Raw genomic sequence first — 16,870 nt, 5'->3', positions numbered from 1 at the left:
TCTTTCTTGTTAGTATCCTAGTCACCACAAAAGTTTTAAATTTTGATGAAGTCTGATTTATCTAGTTTTTTTCTTTTGTCTTGTGCATTTTTGGTGTCGAAGCGAACAAAACCTTGCCCAATCTGAAGTTATGACGTGTGGTTCTTTTGTGTTTCCTTCTAAGGGGTGTATAGTTTTAGCTCTTATGTTCCTGTCTATTGTTCAATGGCGAGTTGTTTTGATGACCAGAAATAGCACATGAAAAGCATCTAGCAAGTGACTGGTATATATCGATGCATAATTAGTGGGAGTCACTCATACCTGTCTCAAACTAAGTACATAGATATGTTCTAGAAAATATCTTTAGGTTTCTTTCCCAATACTATTGTCCTTACTGCTCTTTGAAAGGAAACACAGAGAACAAAAGGTATGCATTCTTTTAAAACACGTTTCCAGAGAGCTTTGAATCATTATATAGGCTTTTATTAATAAGTCATTTAAAACAGCAAGATTGCAAAGAGTTGGAAGAAAGACAGAGCAAGTTTGAGTGGATTTAAGATGCAGCTGCTCACTTCTGTAAAAGAGATGCTACATGATAAACAAAGGTCCTCTCTTTGGGAAATATGTTGAAATAGAGGACATTTGGTTTATATTTAAGAATCATTTTGATCCGTATTTCTTAAGCGATCACAGAATGGTACTATCTTTAGTGGGTTAGTTTTATTTTTCAAAATAATATTTTTCTGGGTTTTTAACATATTGCATAGATTATCTACATATTTTTCTGGACAGTTAAGAATTTTCAGGAAAGTCAAGGAGAGACGTTCTTGATGGTGAAGAAATGAGTTTTTAAAAATGGCTCTCTTTCGCCGTGGAGTATATATATATTTTTTCTCCTCGTATTTGATTTCTCTGTTACGATCTGCATATAACGTTGGCAGGTATTGTTTTTTGCCACCCTTGGTATGTTCAGTTGGTCTCATGGAATCAACATCTCAGAAGGTAATTTCTCAATTATTTCTGGAAGTAGACCACCATGTAAAGCCAGTCAGGATATGAGTGGCTAAGCTACTGTACCTATGCCGGCGATCCGTGGTGGAAGAGGTACTCTCTACAGCGACTGTGGTTAATGGTTTACTGCAAGAAGACTGCTTTGTATTATAAATATACATTTCATGTTGAATAGAAAAGTACACAGATTGGTGAAGAAACCACATTTTACCCCATCTTAAAAAGGATAATCCCTTTAGGTCATTGACAGGACTGTGTGAAGAAGTCTTGCAATGCAGCTGCAGCGGTCTTTGGATAAATAGAGGATTTACTAATGTTCAAATATTTGTCCCAACCTCAAAGGACACCCTGAAATAGAACTGACTTTACAGATGATACAGCTCTTTTCATATAGGATTGGTGGCTTTTGCCCAGGGATTTCCATGGGCATTTAATGTGTCTCCCTGACTCTTTAACCCACGGGGTGAGGGGAGCTATCTTTGTGGGGCTCTGGCTTCAGTCCTTTACAAATAATGTCAGCAGAGTATGCAAGAATGCCAAACTCGAAAATAGGAAATGCATATTTTAAATCTCTGGAAAATTTTGCACATGGTTTGATGTTCTTGGACACATGAGAACTGGGATTTTGAAAGGATTAATGAGCTCAGCCTAAACTTTCCTTTAAATTTCAGAATCCTATCTCGCAGTTGCCACCGTCTGAGTGTGCACTTAGCCAGCTCCGTTTGAAATACGTGTTCTACCAGAAACACACGCTTTAAAATGTAAGATCTATATGCTAGATTTCAGGACTCTGTCTACCTTAATTATAGATGCCTTCCTATCCTTTAAAGGGATATATCATTTTCTGGATCCTTCGTGTAAATAACGATCTTAAAATAAAATGTCGTTGATTACGTTTTGGTAAAAAGGAATCCAAAGCAAGGGAATTTAATATAGCCGTTAAAAAAGATGTCAGGAAACTGGGCGTGGATGGTGTGATGGAAAGGAAACCAGTATTTTCAGAAGCCTTTAAATGATCTGGCCTCCATAAAACTTAACAGCAGCAAAAGAACAAAAAACAAAAAACAAAAAACAAAAAGGAGGGAAGGAGAGGTGGTGAAGAATTCGGTGCCTTTTGGAACACAGAGATCTTTCAGTTGTGGGGGTTAGGGGTTGGGGTGTTTGGGTAGTGGAAAAAAATGTGGCAGCATGTGGTAATGAGGTTAAAAAAAAAAAAAAGAAAACAGGAATGGGTGATTGCTTTTCTCCATCAAGGCTTCTTTATCCTCCTAAGCTCAGACAGTGGTCAGCGTGTTAGACACCCCTCCCTGTTTTATCCATCCCTTAACTATGTTCCTTGACAGGCCCGGTTTATACAGCTGGGCCTTTGTTAAGCTTTGGGGAAACCAGTGGAGAAGAGCAGAAAAGATGGCAGACAGAGTACCTGTCTAATGGTAAACGGTGCACACCACATCGAAGCACAAGATTCCGGCTTCCAGATTTTGCTTTGGTTTGAGTACATTTTCTTTCACAGATTTGTAAAGGGAGCACCTTCCACATTTTTTAATTTTTATACTGCCAAATGTTATGGTGTTATGGGGGAATGGATCGTGTTGATCAGTAAAATTTCTTATCAGCTGTGCTTTAACCAACCGTAGGACTGAACTCATATCACCATCAAAAATTACAGTCCTAAATTAGATGCTGCTATGATAGTATTTTGGAAAACATCTACAGCGTGTGTGCAAAGTCATAGAACCAATTGAAAAGAGAAAGTGTGTAGGAAAAGCTATTATTTCAAAAAGTTTATTTCTATGACATGCTTTAAAAATATAAACCAATGTGAACTTGGTCGTGATCTCACTGGCGAGCCCTGTCTGCAAACCTTGAACTTGGGGTCTTTTTGTGTGCTTGTACATATCTTCCCTAGCAAGAGTTTGATGATTTTCTTCTCTTCAGAGTATGCCAGACCCTTTGAATTTTTATTTCAGGGGCAGGAAAACTAATAGCCTTTCAGTTACTACTGAACCGTTTTTACCCATTTATAGAAAAGAACTCACATTCCTAACTTGTCCACAGTGGCAGTATGAACCACGCTTTCAAACCTTTTTTTTTTTTTTTTTTTTTCCTAAAAACAACAGGGAATGTGTTAAAACCAGAAAGATTAATGGGGAAAGAAGATAAACAGTTAAGACATAAAATGAGTTTAGAGGTCAAGCTAGAAAAATATGAAAGCTTATGGATTTAATTCATATTCATCCAAGCAAAGGAGCCTTGGCATGAAAGGAGCCAATGAAGAGCCTCAGTATTCTTATAACAGCAACCATAGCTGCATCCCGCTGTTTTGGAGTTTGGGTTGATAGATGCTCATCGCCTTTGGCACTGTATCCTTACTTTTGGACTTTTCATAATTATAATGGCAAATTCTTCATTTTTTTCCCCCCTGGGAAGTTAAGAACATTTACATTTGTCTAGTATGCCCATCTCTCACATCAGAAGCTGAGGTTCTAGGAAAGATTTGTGCGTTGTATATATGTTCTTTGCTGTCTATTTTGAATGTAACATAAATATTTTCTACTTTGCATATTTTTCAACAGCTGCTGTAGAAACAGGCTGCAACGGCATCTATGTGGGACATGGAAAGAAAGAGGGAGCCCCCCAACTTGACTAGAAGTTAGCAATGTATAAACTATTCTTTGTCAGGGTTATTTGGATTCCAAAGCGGGTGGGGGGGGGTCCTAAAATTGCTCTTCTTTGGACTATGTCCTTAGACAGTCAGCTCTCCACAAACGTGATGCTGATGTTCAGTGTTCCTTTTAGCTACGAGCCTCCTTTCTCGTTTCTGCTGGGGGAGGGACGTTCTCTAGAGGCTTGCTTTAGACAGCTTAACTTGCTTGATTTCACAATGACCTTTGAAAACAAAAGAAGTTAAAACTAGACCAGTTACTTCATTATTTTTGTCGTCATTATTAGATCTTCAATAAATTAAACATGCCACAGATTTGATTTCAAGACATACACCATGCTAAGAATAAGTCACTTTTGATTATGGAACAATTTGGTATTTATTTAGACTTAGCAATGCGAGAGGGGAGGATGGGGCGGGGGGAGGGGGGGCTTGTGTGTGCAGAGGGAGTGGTTGGCACTCTAAGAGGAAGCCCAGATAAGGAGACAGGGACGGAGGTTCAAAATAAATACTTAATGGTATGATTTTGGAGAATAAAATTTTATTTCCTGTTTGCATTTCTGCCATTGCAGAACTGTGAAGTCCTGAAAGTGTCACTATGATCAGTCGTTTAAACAAGTGAAATGTTATTTTTACAAAGGACTACGTATCATTTATGCTAAGTAGTTGGTTTTTTTCTTACTTACTTAAAACTAGTATTTTTGTGTGTGCACCTTACAGAAGCAGTGATGTTTATGAAAAAAATCCATCTTCTTCCCCTATGAATGTGGTGAATGATTTTTATAAGTGATTATAAAAATGCCCACATAGACGTGCACTTGTGAAGATATGTAGACATTAATATAGTCTCCTGAAGATGTTCTAAAAAATAGGCTTGTATTATGAAGAAATTATAGTGAGTGCCTCTCACTATGGTGGCAACATTTAGGATTTAGGTATCATTTAGCGTTTCTTTTCATGGCTTAGTAAATTGGAAGGAGTTGCTGCTACTTTATTTTTTTCCTTTAATGTACACCAAAGTTTCAGTCAAATACTTTTGAATTATCGACTCAATGAATGCTGTTAGCGTCAGATTATGTTTACATTAAGGTTGCATGGGGAGAGAAGAGCCTTAATTAGAGAGGTTACATATAAAAGAGAGAATGTTAATGCCTCTCAACATATTATCAGGTACTGAAGAATTTTCTTTCTCTTCCGCCTTCTCCTCATCTTTTATTTCTTCTTCTTCTTCTTCCTCTCTCTGTCTCTCTTATTTTCTCCCTCCTCCCCCACCGACACACATGGTCACCTATTTACACAAGATACAGGTACCTATCAAACTACTCTGACAGGTCAATTCAAGGATAGAACAATATAAACTGAATTAATTACTTTGACACTAGCAATTGTTCTGGTGGAGAGCAGAAAAGATTGTCCCTGGTGCAGGGAGTCTACAGACAGTATAAAAAAGATACCTTATTAGGGATTTGGAGAATAGATAAGCAGTTCAGACAATATTCTTTTCACTGTCTGTCTGGCTGTTTATAACCTGAAATTTATACATATGGCAAGCATATGTCTCAGAAACATCCAGAAGGCTTCTGATGTTTAACACTTTATTTTGTTAATTCCAAAGTATACAATTACTTACTAAACAATTTGTTGATCAATTCTCTGAACTTTGGTTCAGAAAAAGAAAAAAATGGTACTTATATTAATATAGGACTTGGAGGTTTTTTTTTTTTTTTGTACTTTATGTTATGAGTAAAAGATTTTCATAGCATCTACTTCAAGTGTTAGTTTATACTGATGCCTAGATTCTTCCCTCCGCTCCTCTGTCTGTCCCGAGAATGGGGTACGTGGCTACTTGGTGCTCAGCTTTCAGACACACGAAGAGCCGAGCATCTGGGGAAACTCAGGAGGTGAGCACTTTCACGCTGACTCAGAGACCAGCCGTATGATTCCAGTCTGGCGCTGTCACGCCTGGTTATGGAAAGGCAAGAACAATGCCTCCCTTGAGAAGAGGGGAAAGTCTAGTGCAGTCACAATTTTGATGTAAAATTTAAATCATCCCTCCACATCCTGTGGACTTAGAGCTGTCAGAGAGGCAAGAAACCGTGCTCACATGGAAAAAGCTTTTTATTCCCTTAAAAAGTATACTCTCTCTCACTGTAAATAACGAGTCCTAGAATCACAGATCTGAATGCTAGGTTCTTCCACGTCATGGGGAATCAGAACAAAAGGCCTTTGACTTTTTTAACCTGTAGGTGGCTGGAGGTTAAACTTTTTTTCTGTTCGTGATTAATGACAAATATATAGCAGTGCATGGATTAAATAATTCGCAGCCCGTTACTATGTATGGCGTTGAACTGTTTTCTCCTAGACTCGTGCATTTGGTCAGTTTCCCTACAACTTAAATTTCTCTTCGGTGTTGAAATCTTAATCATTTTTATTGTGTTGTCTTCAAGATGATTTGGTTTTTTAAATTTAGTGTCTTTGACTATCTGAGAGATTCTGGGATCATAGGATTCATAAATCTAATACGTTTCGGTTTTTGAGATAAGGAAATAAAAATGATTGCAATTTCTAATGAGTCAAATAAAGATAAAGGTAGGCTAGTCTCTGAGCACAAAGTGCTTATTGACAACATTCTTTCTTGTAAATCATGAGAAAAGTGTTGGAAATTTTTTTCAAAACAATCTAGAATTCTTTTAAAACATTCTTACTAGCTCCTTTCTTTATGAAAGCGATTTTGTATTTAGGAGTCATGGAAGTTTCTCCAAAACTCAAAAGTTTATCTTCACTCTAGTCAGACTTATTATAATGAACTCTAACATCTACTAGACCATTATAGAATTATTCCAGTAGAATTTAATTACATATTATTTTTACCTTTTGATTTATCAAAAGGCACAAACACTTGTGTTTTAGGCACAAGTGTGGGTTAATTTTAAAATACATAATAAAACAAAGATAAAGATAAGTTGGCAAAAATGAATAAATTTTGAATAAATTTTGGCCTTATATCCTGGCTATTACATTACTCATAATTTAGCAGTCTTTGACAAAATTTTCTGGGGAGTCTTCAGCCAATAAGATACAGTCTAATTTTGGTGTAAAATTTTAGTGATTTACAATTATCAGCAAAACAGTGAGACAGCAACAGAGAAAGAATGGAATTTTGAATTCTTAGTCATTGTAGGATAAAAGTTTGCTGGCATGCACTATTATTATTATTATTATTTTTGTATTTTTTTGGCCAGGGCTGGGTTTGAACCTGCCATCTCCAGTATCTGAGGCTGGCGCCCTACTCCTTTGAGCCCCAGGTGCTGCCCCATGCACTATTATTAAATGCTTATCTTGCTTGTTTAGAAAACAAAACAAAAAAGGGTGTTTTAAGGTTAATTTTGGTAATTATTTTATATACATTAATTCAAGCATTTCTGAAATACCCTGTGTCCATCTAATAAAGAAGCATTCATTTCTTTCAGACATTGACAGGAATTGAGTTCTATTTTTGAGTCTTTCCTTATGTATCTTTAGCTTCCCTTTTTTTTTTCTTTTCATTTTACATCATTTCCTAAGAGAACTCTGCACCTTTTCTTTCTTTCCTTTTCTTTTTTCTTCTTATCCTCTATCTCTGACTTTGCTGGCACGAAGGAAGTTGTTGGGTGAAGGTACCTGGTAAGAGCAACGACACTAACAAACAGAAAGGCCAGAAGTGGCAAAGAAGTTAAAACTGGTGTTGTTCTTAAGAAGGAAGGAATGGTAAACGGAGTACTTGATATCAATGCACAGAAAACATCTCAGAGACTAAACACATGACAGGGTCAACATAGGGAACCACCTCGGTATAGGTCCCTTTAAAAGTTGTAGGTGATCACAGCATGTTTGAATAATACAGTTTTGGATACCATCTAAAATTTTGTAATATATAATAGAATATTTTGTGTAAACTCAGATGGTCTTTCAACAGCTACAGCTTTTAGATATCCTTATTATGGTCAGTTTCTACTGGGCTGAAGTACATACATAGAGACTACAGGGAAATTTGGCCTTATTCACTACTCTGTGTTGTCTGCTTTTATATTTCTACGAAAGCTGTGTTTCTTCTTCCATTTGTATTTTGTGCCAGGACCCAATAAACTTGTTCATGCCTCCAGATAACAATATAATGAATGAGGTCTTTGTCTATGGGAAGCAATGGAGAGAGAGGTGTGGAGATGGGCATATCCTATGTCAGAAATCGATGGCCAAGAGGATTTAGAGAAAAGAGATGAAAAACGGTGTAAAAGTTTGAAAGACTGCACATTTACCACAAGTAAATTTTCTGTGTGAAAGACCTGTGGTTATTATATGTGACTGACGTGGTTGTAAAATTTACATGGAATGTTTGCCGAGTAAACACAAAGCAAACTCTTCCCTTGGGAAAATGAAGATGCTTGATACACATCATAAGGAAGAGGAAAGCGTGAACCATAAGATACAAAGAATTGTAATTGAAATTCACAGATAATAGTTCTGAAATGCATATGCTGAGTTTGTGTAATTCTGTTTATCTATCAGATAGAAGCGTTGCTTTTTTCATTTATTTGAAGTAAAGCCTTTCCACTCAACTGTGATGTCTGTTTTGATTCCTCCAGATAAGTAATACTCTATTGTGGAAAATATCATTAATACACAGTAAAGTTTAATTTCTCGTGTTGGCTAGTCGTATCACAAGAAGAATCAGACAAGGAAATAGCCTGAACAAATGAGTCTAGCTACTAGAAAAACGTAAGGCATGTAACTGTCAGAAATGTAGTATCCTCTTCAGATTGCCAATTTTTATTTTATTTTGCATATCTATATTCAGTGTTCCCTAAAGAAGCTTCATCCTCTTAAATATTTTCAGTTGTTTTTAAAATGTGTTCTGCTGTGCTTAAAATTTAACACGAGGGAGTGAACTTTAAAAACAAGTATTTGGGGAAAGCAATAAATGAAAGTCATACGTTAAATAAATACCATATAGATAGAATTTAAAAGTTCACGTTCAGAATGTTTAGTTTTGTGCAATTGTTAAGAGTGTAATTCGATTCTTCTCTTACCACTTCAACCTTGCTTTATGGGGCTTCTTTGCTTGAGCCTCTTTTTTTTTTGTAGTTTTTGGCCAGGGCTGGGTTTGAACCCACCACCTCTAGCATATGGGGCCAGCACCCTACTCCCCTGAGCCACAGGTGCCACCCTGCTTGATCCTCTTTATCCACTACATTAGTTACTTCCACAGAAGTTCTGCGTTTTCTGATTATCTATTACTTGCAGTTCTTTTTTAAAATCCTGCCACCAAGAAAGACTTCTCTCTCAAATCAAATTTCATCTCTCTCAACCCGGCCTTCTTTCTAATTCATAAGTTTCTCTTATTAGCACTGTTGTTCTCTAAACTATACAGTCAAGTAACATCTTTATCTTTGAATTTATCTCATCCACTCACCCCTCTTTATTTCTTAACCTTCTACTGTGTATCAGTTACCCGTGTCTGCAAAATTTACTTCCTAAACTAATATTTTGATTATGTTGCTAACAGACTTCCACCAGTTAATCCTCTGCCATTAGTATAAGTTTCATGATTTCGATGTAACCGTTGAAAGTTGATGAGACTTTAACCAAGACATCACTATAATCTGGTCCTTATCTTTTACCTTTACCTGCATTTACTCCTAAAATCTACTGCTTTAACCAAACTATTGTATTGACTGCCCTAGATCATTTCTATAAGTTGCTTTAACTTATGAATGTAATTTTTCCTGTTTGGAAGCCTCTTTCCTTTGTGTCTGATTCCGTCCTTCATTACCTTATTGAATTATTTTCCAGAAAGCATTCTCTGGAGTATTCTAATTGGGCATCATCTCTTATCTATCTCCCATTGTACTCATACTCATGAAAAGGCCTTGACCTTACAATATTTCTTTTTGATTTATTAATTAAGTTGCTATCTACCCGGCACAAGGTGTCTTTCACTAAATATTTATCTATTAGGAAATGAATGAATGGAATAATGGATGAGTGGGTGTATGTCCTCTATTTCCATCTAAACTGTAACTTCCTCAGGAGTAAATCTTAAAGCCTGTCATGTCTAAGTTGTTTACTTCATGACATAAAGATAATTTGGAATAAAATAGAGACTTTTTCAATGCATTAATTTATTTATAGAAAAAATACATTGAGTGCAAAACAGGTGCTAGGAATTATACGGCCATATAATTTAGTGTATCTCATTTATCATAGAGGATTAGAATCTTTGGGGCAGGGGGATTCCTAATATCATATAATCGTATCTTTAGCGTTAATTTAGGCAACATAAAGTGAAGTTGTCAAAGATCTCAACTTACAAAATCTTGGTGAGTGAAAGACAGATGTCATGAAAATTCAAGAAATTAAAAACGATACCTTGTAGGTGCTTGTATAATATGTCGTGCACATATAAATAAAAAGAAAAAGTTAAATAATTGAATATAGGTTACAGGTTACAATGCTTTTGTTTCCTGTGGGCTCCTCACAAGAGTGGATGATGGTGTTTACAACTGGACATAGCAGCTACGGTCATGGTGGTATGAAGGCTAGGTAGAACAACCGAAATCTGCTGTGTTTATAGATATTTAGTTTTAGTCATTTTTGTATGTGAATGCAAGCCGCAGATAAATATCATTCCAAAAGAATTACCAGTAGAAGGCACTGCTTCCTAGGACTTGACTTTATCTCTGAATTATCCCATCAAATGTTAAGACAATTAGAGAAGGAAAGGAACTTTAAAAAGAGACTACTATATAAGGAAAGCGGTTCCTATTCTTCCATTTTATATTACACCATATACACAATTTCTTTGACTTTATACATGTTGTCATCTTCAAGAATAATTATAGCAAAGAATGTATCCTCAGCAGTAAGTAGGTGATACCTTAGTAATAATCTATTCATAATTAACTATGTAGAGTTGTTTTGTAAAGTTACTTAACGTTTGTACTCTCTTATGCATTTTAAATAAAACTATGTTAGTTTTCACAAGTTCTTTAAAAACATGATAAAACAGGGCTTAGCAATTTCTTTACATTGAACCTATTAAAAAGGATACAGTTATTATTGAACTGGATTTCCTTTCTTCTGCTAATACTAAGACATATTCCAAGCATAACTGTTGACAAGATTAGATCTTGCAACTGTCCAGAGCTAGAGCATGGTTAAAGGGTTGCTGGTTTTAGTTGGTAGCTATTCATTTTACAGATATTTATTGAAGGTCATTATGTTCAGGAAGGGTTCTAAGTACTGGGTTGGTATCTATGAAGAAAGGTAAAGTATGGCTACTTGGGTTGTATATTATAGCGTGAGAGATGGATAATAAACAGATAGAAAAGCACTGAACATGTCAGGGGATGATAAAGGCTATGAACAAAAAAGAGTGAGGAGTGAGATAGGGATGGGGTGCAGATTTAGGAAGAGTAATGAAGAAAGGCCTCTGACACCCAGTCTGCACTCCAGAACCAATACCATCAAAGTCTCTAGGGGTGAGTCTCAGGCTCAGTGTACTTAATGCTTCTCTAGGTAATTCCACAGTGTGGCCAAGGTTGAGAGCCCCTGGTTTAGTTTTCCGTTGAGGTCTCCCACCCTTGATAATATGTTTACATTTGCTATGCATGTCCAAACCTATGTGGGGACGTCATCCATGCACAGTGTTTATTGTGCACATGGAGAGCCGTTGGCCAATAGCAAAAGGGCACAGGAGTTTTAAAAGGACTATCCCATGTTGACCAGAGTAGCCTGATTGTGCAGAGAGCTGTGGGCTAAGTAAAGGAAAGGCAAGTCCTTGTGAGAGAGAGCTGCTCCTTACAAGGGAGAACTTTTCTTATCCATTTTGTTCATGTAATGGAGCAGATCCCGGAGCCTTACAGACTAAACAAGTTAGTATTTGTTCCATAATCCTTCACTCTCCTCCTTTGCTCCGTAAGCTTGATATCATACTTTCTGAGATATTTCTACATCTTTGCTTTTATCATTACTTATTACTTCCTATGTGAAATTCCTTCTCCATTTATCCCAGGGCTCTCATGTATTTTCTTTTAAAAGCCACTAGCCCACCAGCCTGTGAAGCATTCAACAATACTCTGGGCCTCGTGAAGCCTTTAGGTGCTAGGTGAGGATGTCATCTGGCCTTTAGAGTGAGACATCATATTTCATTATCATATCTCTTTTGATTTAGAACCCTTTTAACCAGTGCATAAAGTTCTTGAAGCAGAGGTTGTGAGTTAGATTTTTCATTCCCATTCGATGAGTGTTTCACACACAGTAGGTGGTCAGCAAATGGTTGTGGATTTGGAGGATTCCTTCTTGCCCTGGTAATAAATGTCAGTTTGTTCAAGGGGTTCTTGACCACACACAAAGCTGAGTTAAAGACCACTGTTAGGTCATCGTAGCTCCCCAAGGCAGCTTCACTTTGGATTACATTTATCTTTCTCATGTCAGTTTCCTTGAAATCTCAGTTTTGTTCATCAGTAAACCTAGCTCTTAACCTCAGGAATGACAAAAATAATCTCTGAGTGAGTACATAGGAGCACATACCAGCCTGGATCTTCACATTATCCAAGGTCCCTTGCACAGCAACATGGCATTGACCTCCTAGATGCCTGTGACATTATGGAGATTTTTCTCTGTCCAAAATGTAACCCTTTGGTAGATAAACAAAAACTGGGAAATCTAATACTATTGGTGATTTTGTCATCCATATTTTTAGAAGTACTGTGAGTCATAATAAATATGGATAATATGACCAACAAGTTGATGGCTTTCCGTGTAATTTGTTACCTAGTTCACTATTTTCTTAGCGGGGTAGCATATTATTGATATACGTAAAACCAGCACTATTTTGGTAGCAATTTAGCACCAAAATTTTCTTTAAAGACTATTTTACCTGAATTATATTAAAAATATGTCCAAGTCCAACACATTAAGAACATTCTATATAATACTCTGATAGTGAAATTGAAATAAACATGACATATTGAGCATTTTCATATCTGTTGCTTTCTGGTACCATGACTCTTTCATGTTTAGTGTTTTAGACCTTTAACTTCCTACTCCATAGAGAGAATACATACCCAGTTTTATTTGAATTTAATTTAGATATTGAAATGAGCATAAGTTTAAAAAGAGTATCAATATATTATCCCTCTACCTTATCTACCTTGTGTCTACTTTGGACTTTCAGTTTTCATAATCGATAGTCATAATTATATGATTACTAGTAAAAAATCAAGAGAAAGGTCATGTTTTGGGTTTTTTTTTTTTTTTGCAGTTTTTGGCTGGGGCCAGGTTTGAACCAGCCACCCCTGGTATATGGGGTCGGTGCCCTACTCCTTGAGCCACAGGTGCCGCCCAAGGTCATGGTTCTTTAAGTATGAAACTGTATTACAGTCACTAAGGAAAGGCCAGTTGATGTCACCTTCTGCTTTGATAACCCAGTGACTAGCACTTGCCTAGAGTTTTTAGACACTTAAGAGATTGCTTAGGAGGCCAAGGCAGACATGAAAATACCAACATGTTAATTCCAGTAAGAAGGTAATGCCCACCTAGATCACAAATACTAGGGTTTGTATACTAGAGGTGAAATCTCCTCATATTCAAGCTACATGTGAAACCAAGAAATAATTAAAAGTGCCTCTATTAATTTACTCTGATAAATCACTTCACACAGACCTCAAATATTTCAAGTCTGTTTTGTTGGCAAATTCTTTATATGAGAATTTAAAGTTTGCTTGTAGAACAGAGAGTCAGAACAGTGGGAGTTCAGTTAGTGTTCAGGGGTTATCATGTATTGATTTGGTGATAAGTATGGTCTTGCTGGTGAAACCAGAACTATCCTAACTCATTTAACTCTGGCCTTTAATGTAGAGTACCAAGTATACCTGGAATAGAACTTGGTAATGGGCTTGGAAATAGTTAAAAAATGCTTGAAATGTGAAGGCCAAGTTTACTTCTTCTTTAGACCCTACTACTCAGATGTTAGCTGCCAATATTTCCCCTTCTTTTTCTGTTTCTTTAGCTGATCAACACCCCTACTATTAACACTAAAAAAAACCCAAAAACCCTTGTTAATACATTTGATCAGTTGACTGTTAAGTATTGCTGGCCAGGGATTATTTCTCCAACAAGAGACTTTGCATTTTATGTTGATTTTACAGTTAAAACCTTGGGAGGCAACCTGCTTTACTCAGGCTGGAGTTTTTCCTTTGTTTTTGTATTTTGAGGATGGGTGGGTCACCCTGTAGTTTTAAAGTTTGTAAAATAAATAAGGGCTATGTTTATTGAATGTCTTCTCTGTTATGAATGTTAGTTATTTTTCACCTGGTATGCAGTCCATTTTCAAAAGGACTTGGGGGGTAGATGTTATTATATCTCGCTTTAAAGATGAGTAAATTGAGAGATTAAGTTTCACAGTAAGAGGCAGAGTCAGCATTTTAGCCTTTATTGGTCTAATTCCAAAGTTTTTATTTTCTCCGACTGCCTTATTACTTAATAGAGTATCTTCAGTCATTGAATATATATGCCTTTGAAACTTTTATAAAGTAGTATTATTCAACAATGATCAGAGGTAACTCTTTTGTGAACACATTTTAAATTTAAAATGTAATATATGAAGAAAGCAGTGTGGTCATAAATACCCTCTCTAATCTCACTGGACTAGCCCAGGAATGAATGATTCTATAAATTACTCTCTGTTTGACAAAAAATATACCATTTTCAAGGTCAGATCAAGTAGTAAATGCAAGAGTTTTTTTTTTTTTAATTAAACATTGTAATTTCTATGTAAAACTTTTAATGAAAGGAAAAGAAACTGCCTATTTAAAATACTTGCCACTTAATTTTAACCTCTGCTAACATTCTGAACCAGACTCAAGAATGTGTGTTTCATTCTTGTTCATTTACCTAAGACCATTTTCATATAGGCCTTAGCTCATGAAAAAAAAAAATCTGTCTTTAGATCTTTTATTTAAGTATTCTAAGGAGTAAATAGGCTAAGAATTATTCATATCTACATCATGCATAGCTTTGTGAAAATAGAAATTAAATATTTTTCTATTTTTACCTTTGTCGTTGCCTTGAACTTTGATATTATAACTAAATGCCGAAGTTCGGTGATTTGGGGAGGTGAGGGAAAGCAAATTTTCGAATATTTCAAGATTCACAGTGATTGTAAAAATTATCCCATCCTTCTTGAGATTTAAACAGTGATCAAACTTTTGTCCATGGCTCTGAGTCAATTGCTTTAACTTAGACTTCTATGTTTCCCAGTCATCTTATTTTTTAAAAAATGCAGATCTGTTTTAATGACCGTCCTTTGTTTGCTTGATTTTTTGTTGAAAGAATATTTTAGTTATTTCTTTTCTTTTAAACTGCCAACAGTATTTGCTATGCCTAGATGTTTTGTCCTCAATAAAGTCTATCCGAGTGAAAAACTAGATGGGTCTTTTTCTTTCCTTTCGAACGGAATGGTCTTTCATTATGCAGTGTTCTTAGGTGAATTCTCTTGTTTAAGAAGCCAGAATACAAGGGAGTGCTATATTAGTGCATTATTCTCACAACAAACAAGCACTGTTCTGTTGCTACCTGCTTGGCCATTGTTTCTGATTGTGTGTGCTTTGCAGTGGTATTTGGATGGTTTCCTGCTCTCTGCCAGCACAAAAAGGCATTTCTGTTACAATGGCCCCTAACCACACAATGACGGCATTAAGGATTTATGTGGAGGTTTCATTATTTTCTCCTCTTTTGTTCCTTCCAGGATGTCTTCCAAGCGACCAGCCTCTCCGTATGGGGAAGCAGATGGAGAGGTAGCCATGGTGACAAGCAGACAGAAAGTGGAAGGAGAGGAGAGTGACGGGCTCCCAGCCTTTCACCTTCCCTTGCATGTGAGTTTTCCCAACAAGCCTCACTCTGAGGAATTTCAGCCAGTTTCTCTGCTGACGCAAGAGACTTGTGGCCATAGGACTCCCACTTCTCAGCACAATACAATGGTAGGTTTCTCATGGTCTGTTGTGCCTACAATCACTTTCTGACCAGTCCACCCCTCTCATCACTTGGCTTCAGTCCCCTGCTTACAATTATCCTTCACTTACTAGCCACGCACAGGATTCACTCCTGGTCTCTTAGAATCCTTTAGAACTACGTTTGTTCCAACAGAGATGAGAGTTTTTGTTTGTTTCTTTTTTGATTTTTAAGACTTCCTGCTTTGGAGATGCTTACCATTTAATGAGAGGGGGAAAAAAAGAAACAGACAAAATGTAGGAGTCATATTCAAGTAAGATATTTAAAATTAGCATGAAAGTTTGATGCCATACTCTTACTAATAAAAGTTTTTTTATGGATAGAATTAGAAGGAGGATATTTTGAACATTTCCAACGTGGTAAAATCATTGCTCTTCAATTTTTTTGCTCTGTCCAGATTGAATTCTAGTATTCCTTACTGTACTGGGGGCTCTGCAGAAGAATATATTTCATAGAGATTATATTCTCTAATATGACTGCACTAATTTCTAACGCGATCCCTCTTACACATTGTTGCTTTGATAATTCTGTAACTGTTGCATACCAGTCTAGAATATGCAATTCAGGATATTTCTCTGGCCACTCATCTGAGGTTTAGAGCACTTTAGATTAGGAAAGTGGGCTTCATGGGTGAGAGGAGAGAAGGCAGCACAACGTCTCTGGCTCATGCTCAGTAGCACACACCAGATGAATAGGCGTTTTGGTCTTCCTTAGCAACTTACATACACAGGAACATCGTGGTAACAAGGTAGCCGGGCACTTGGCTCTCAGTGAAGCCACCATCACCTTTTAACATGGCTGCTTGGTAAATGTCACCCTTTTGTGAATGCCCCTCCTCTTTTGTGTCAAGGGTGCCAGTGCTGTTAATTTAAACTTGATTATACCAAGAAAAATATGTTTGATCTTGCATTTTCCTACCTTTAAAATAGCTCTAAGAAATATTTCCTTTTTGTTTCCTCTAGAAAATTATTGTATATCATCAATATATATAATGCTGAGATCTGCCCATTTATTCATACATTGAATTACTGTATATGGGCTTAAATCAATAGGAAGAATCAAGTATCTTTTAGTAGCTGTGCAATAGACGTGATGCTTTGATTTTTACATTAGATTTAAATATTCCCATTCAACATTTTGGCCTGAAAGGTCCAATTTCTTTTCTTT

General features: G+C 36.5%; 1 protein-coding gene across 13 annotated transcripts in view; it reads left to right on the top strand.

The window, feature by feature from the left end:
• Nucleotides 1–16,870, top strand: part of SOX5 (SRY-box 5) — a 1,023,582-nt gene that overhangs the window by 625,091 nt on the left and 381,621 nt on the right. For 9 of the 13 annotated variants that reach the window (XM_003792460.3, XM_003792461.3, XM_023514668.1 and 6 more), the window contains one exon: nt 15,441–15,672. In XM_003792460.3, the coding sequence (XP_003792508.1) occupies nt 15,441–15,672 (232 nt within the window). The remainder of the gene's footprint in view (nt 1–15,440; nt 15,673–16,870) is intronic. The other 4 variants (XM_012806794.2, XM_023514671.1, XM_023514670.1 and 1 more) reach the window with 1 other exon arrangement.

This window comes from Otolemur garnettii, unplaced genomic scaffold, assembly GCF_000181295.1.
Source record: "Otolemur garnettii isolate 467f Iridium unplaced genomic scaffold, OtoGar3 scaffold00057, whole genome shotgun sequence".
NCBI classification, from domain to species: domain Eukaryota; kingdom Metazoa; phylum Chordata; class Mammalia; order Primates; family Galagidae; genus Otolemur; species Otolemur garnettii.
The sequence above is the reverse complement of the archived record's forward strand: the minus strand, read 5'-3'. Positions and strand labels throughout refer to the sequence as shown.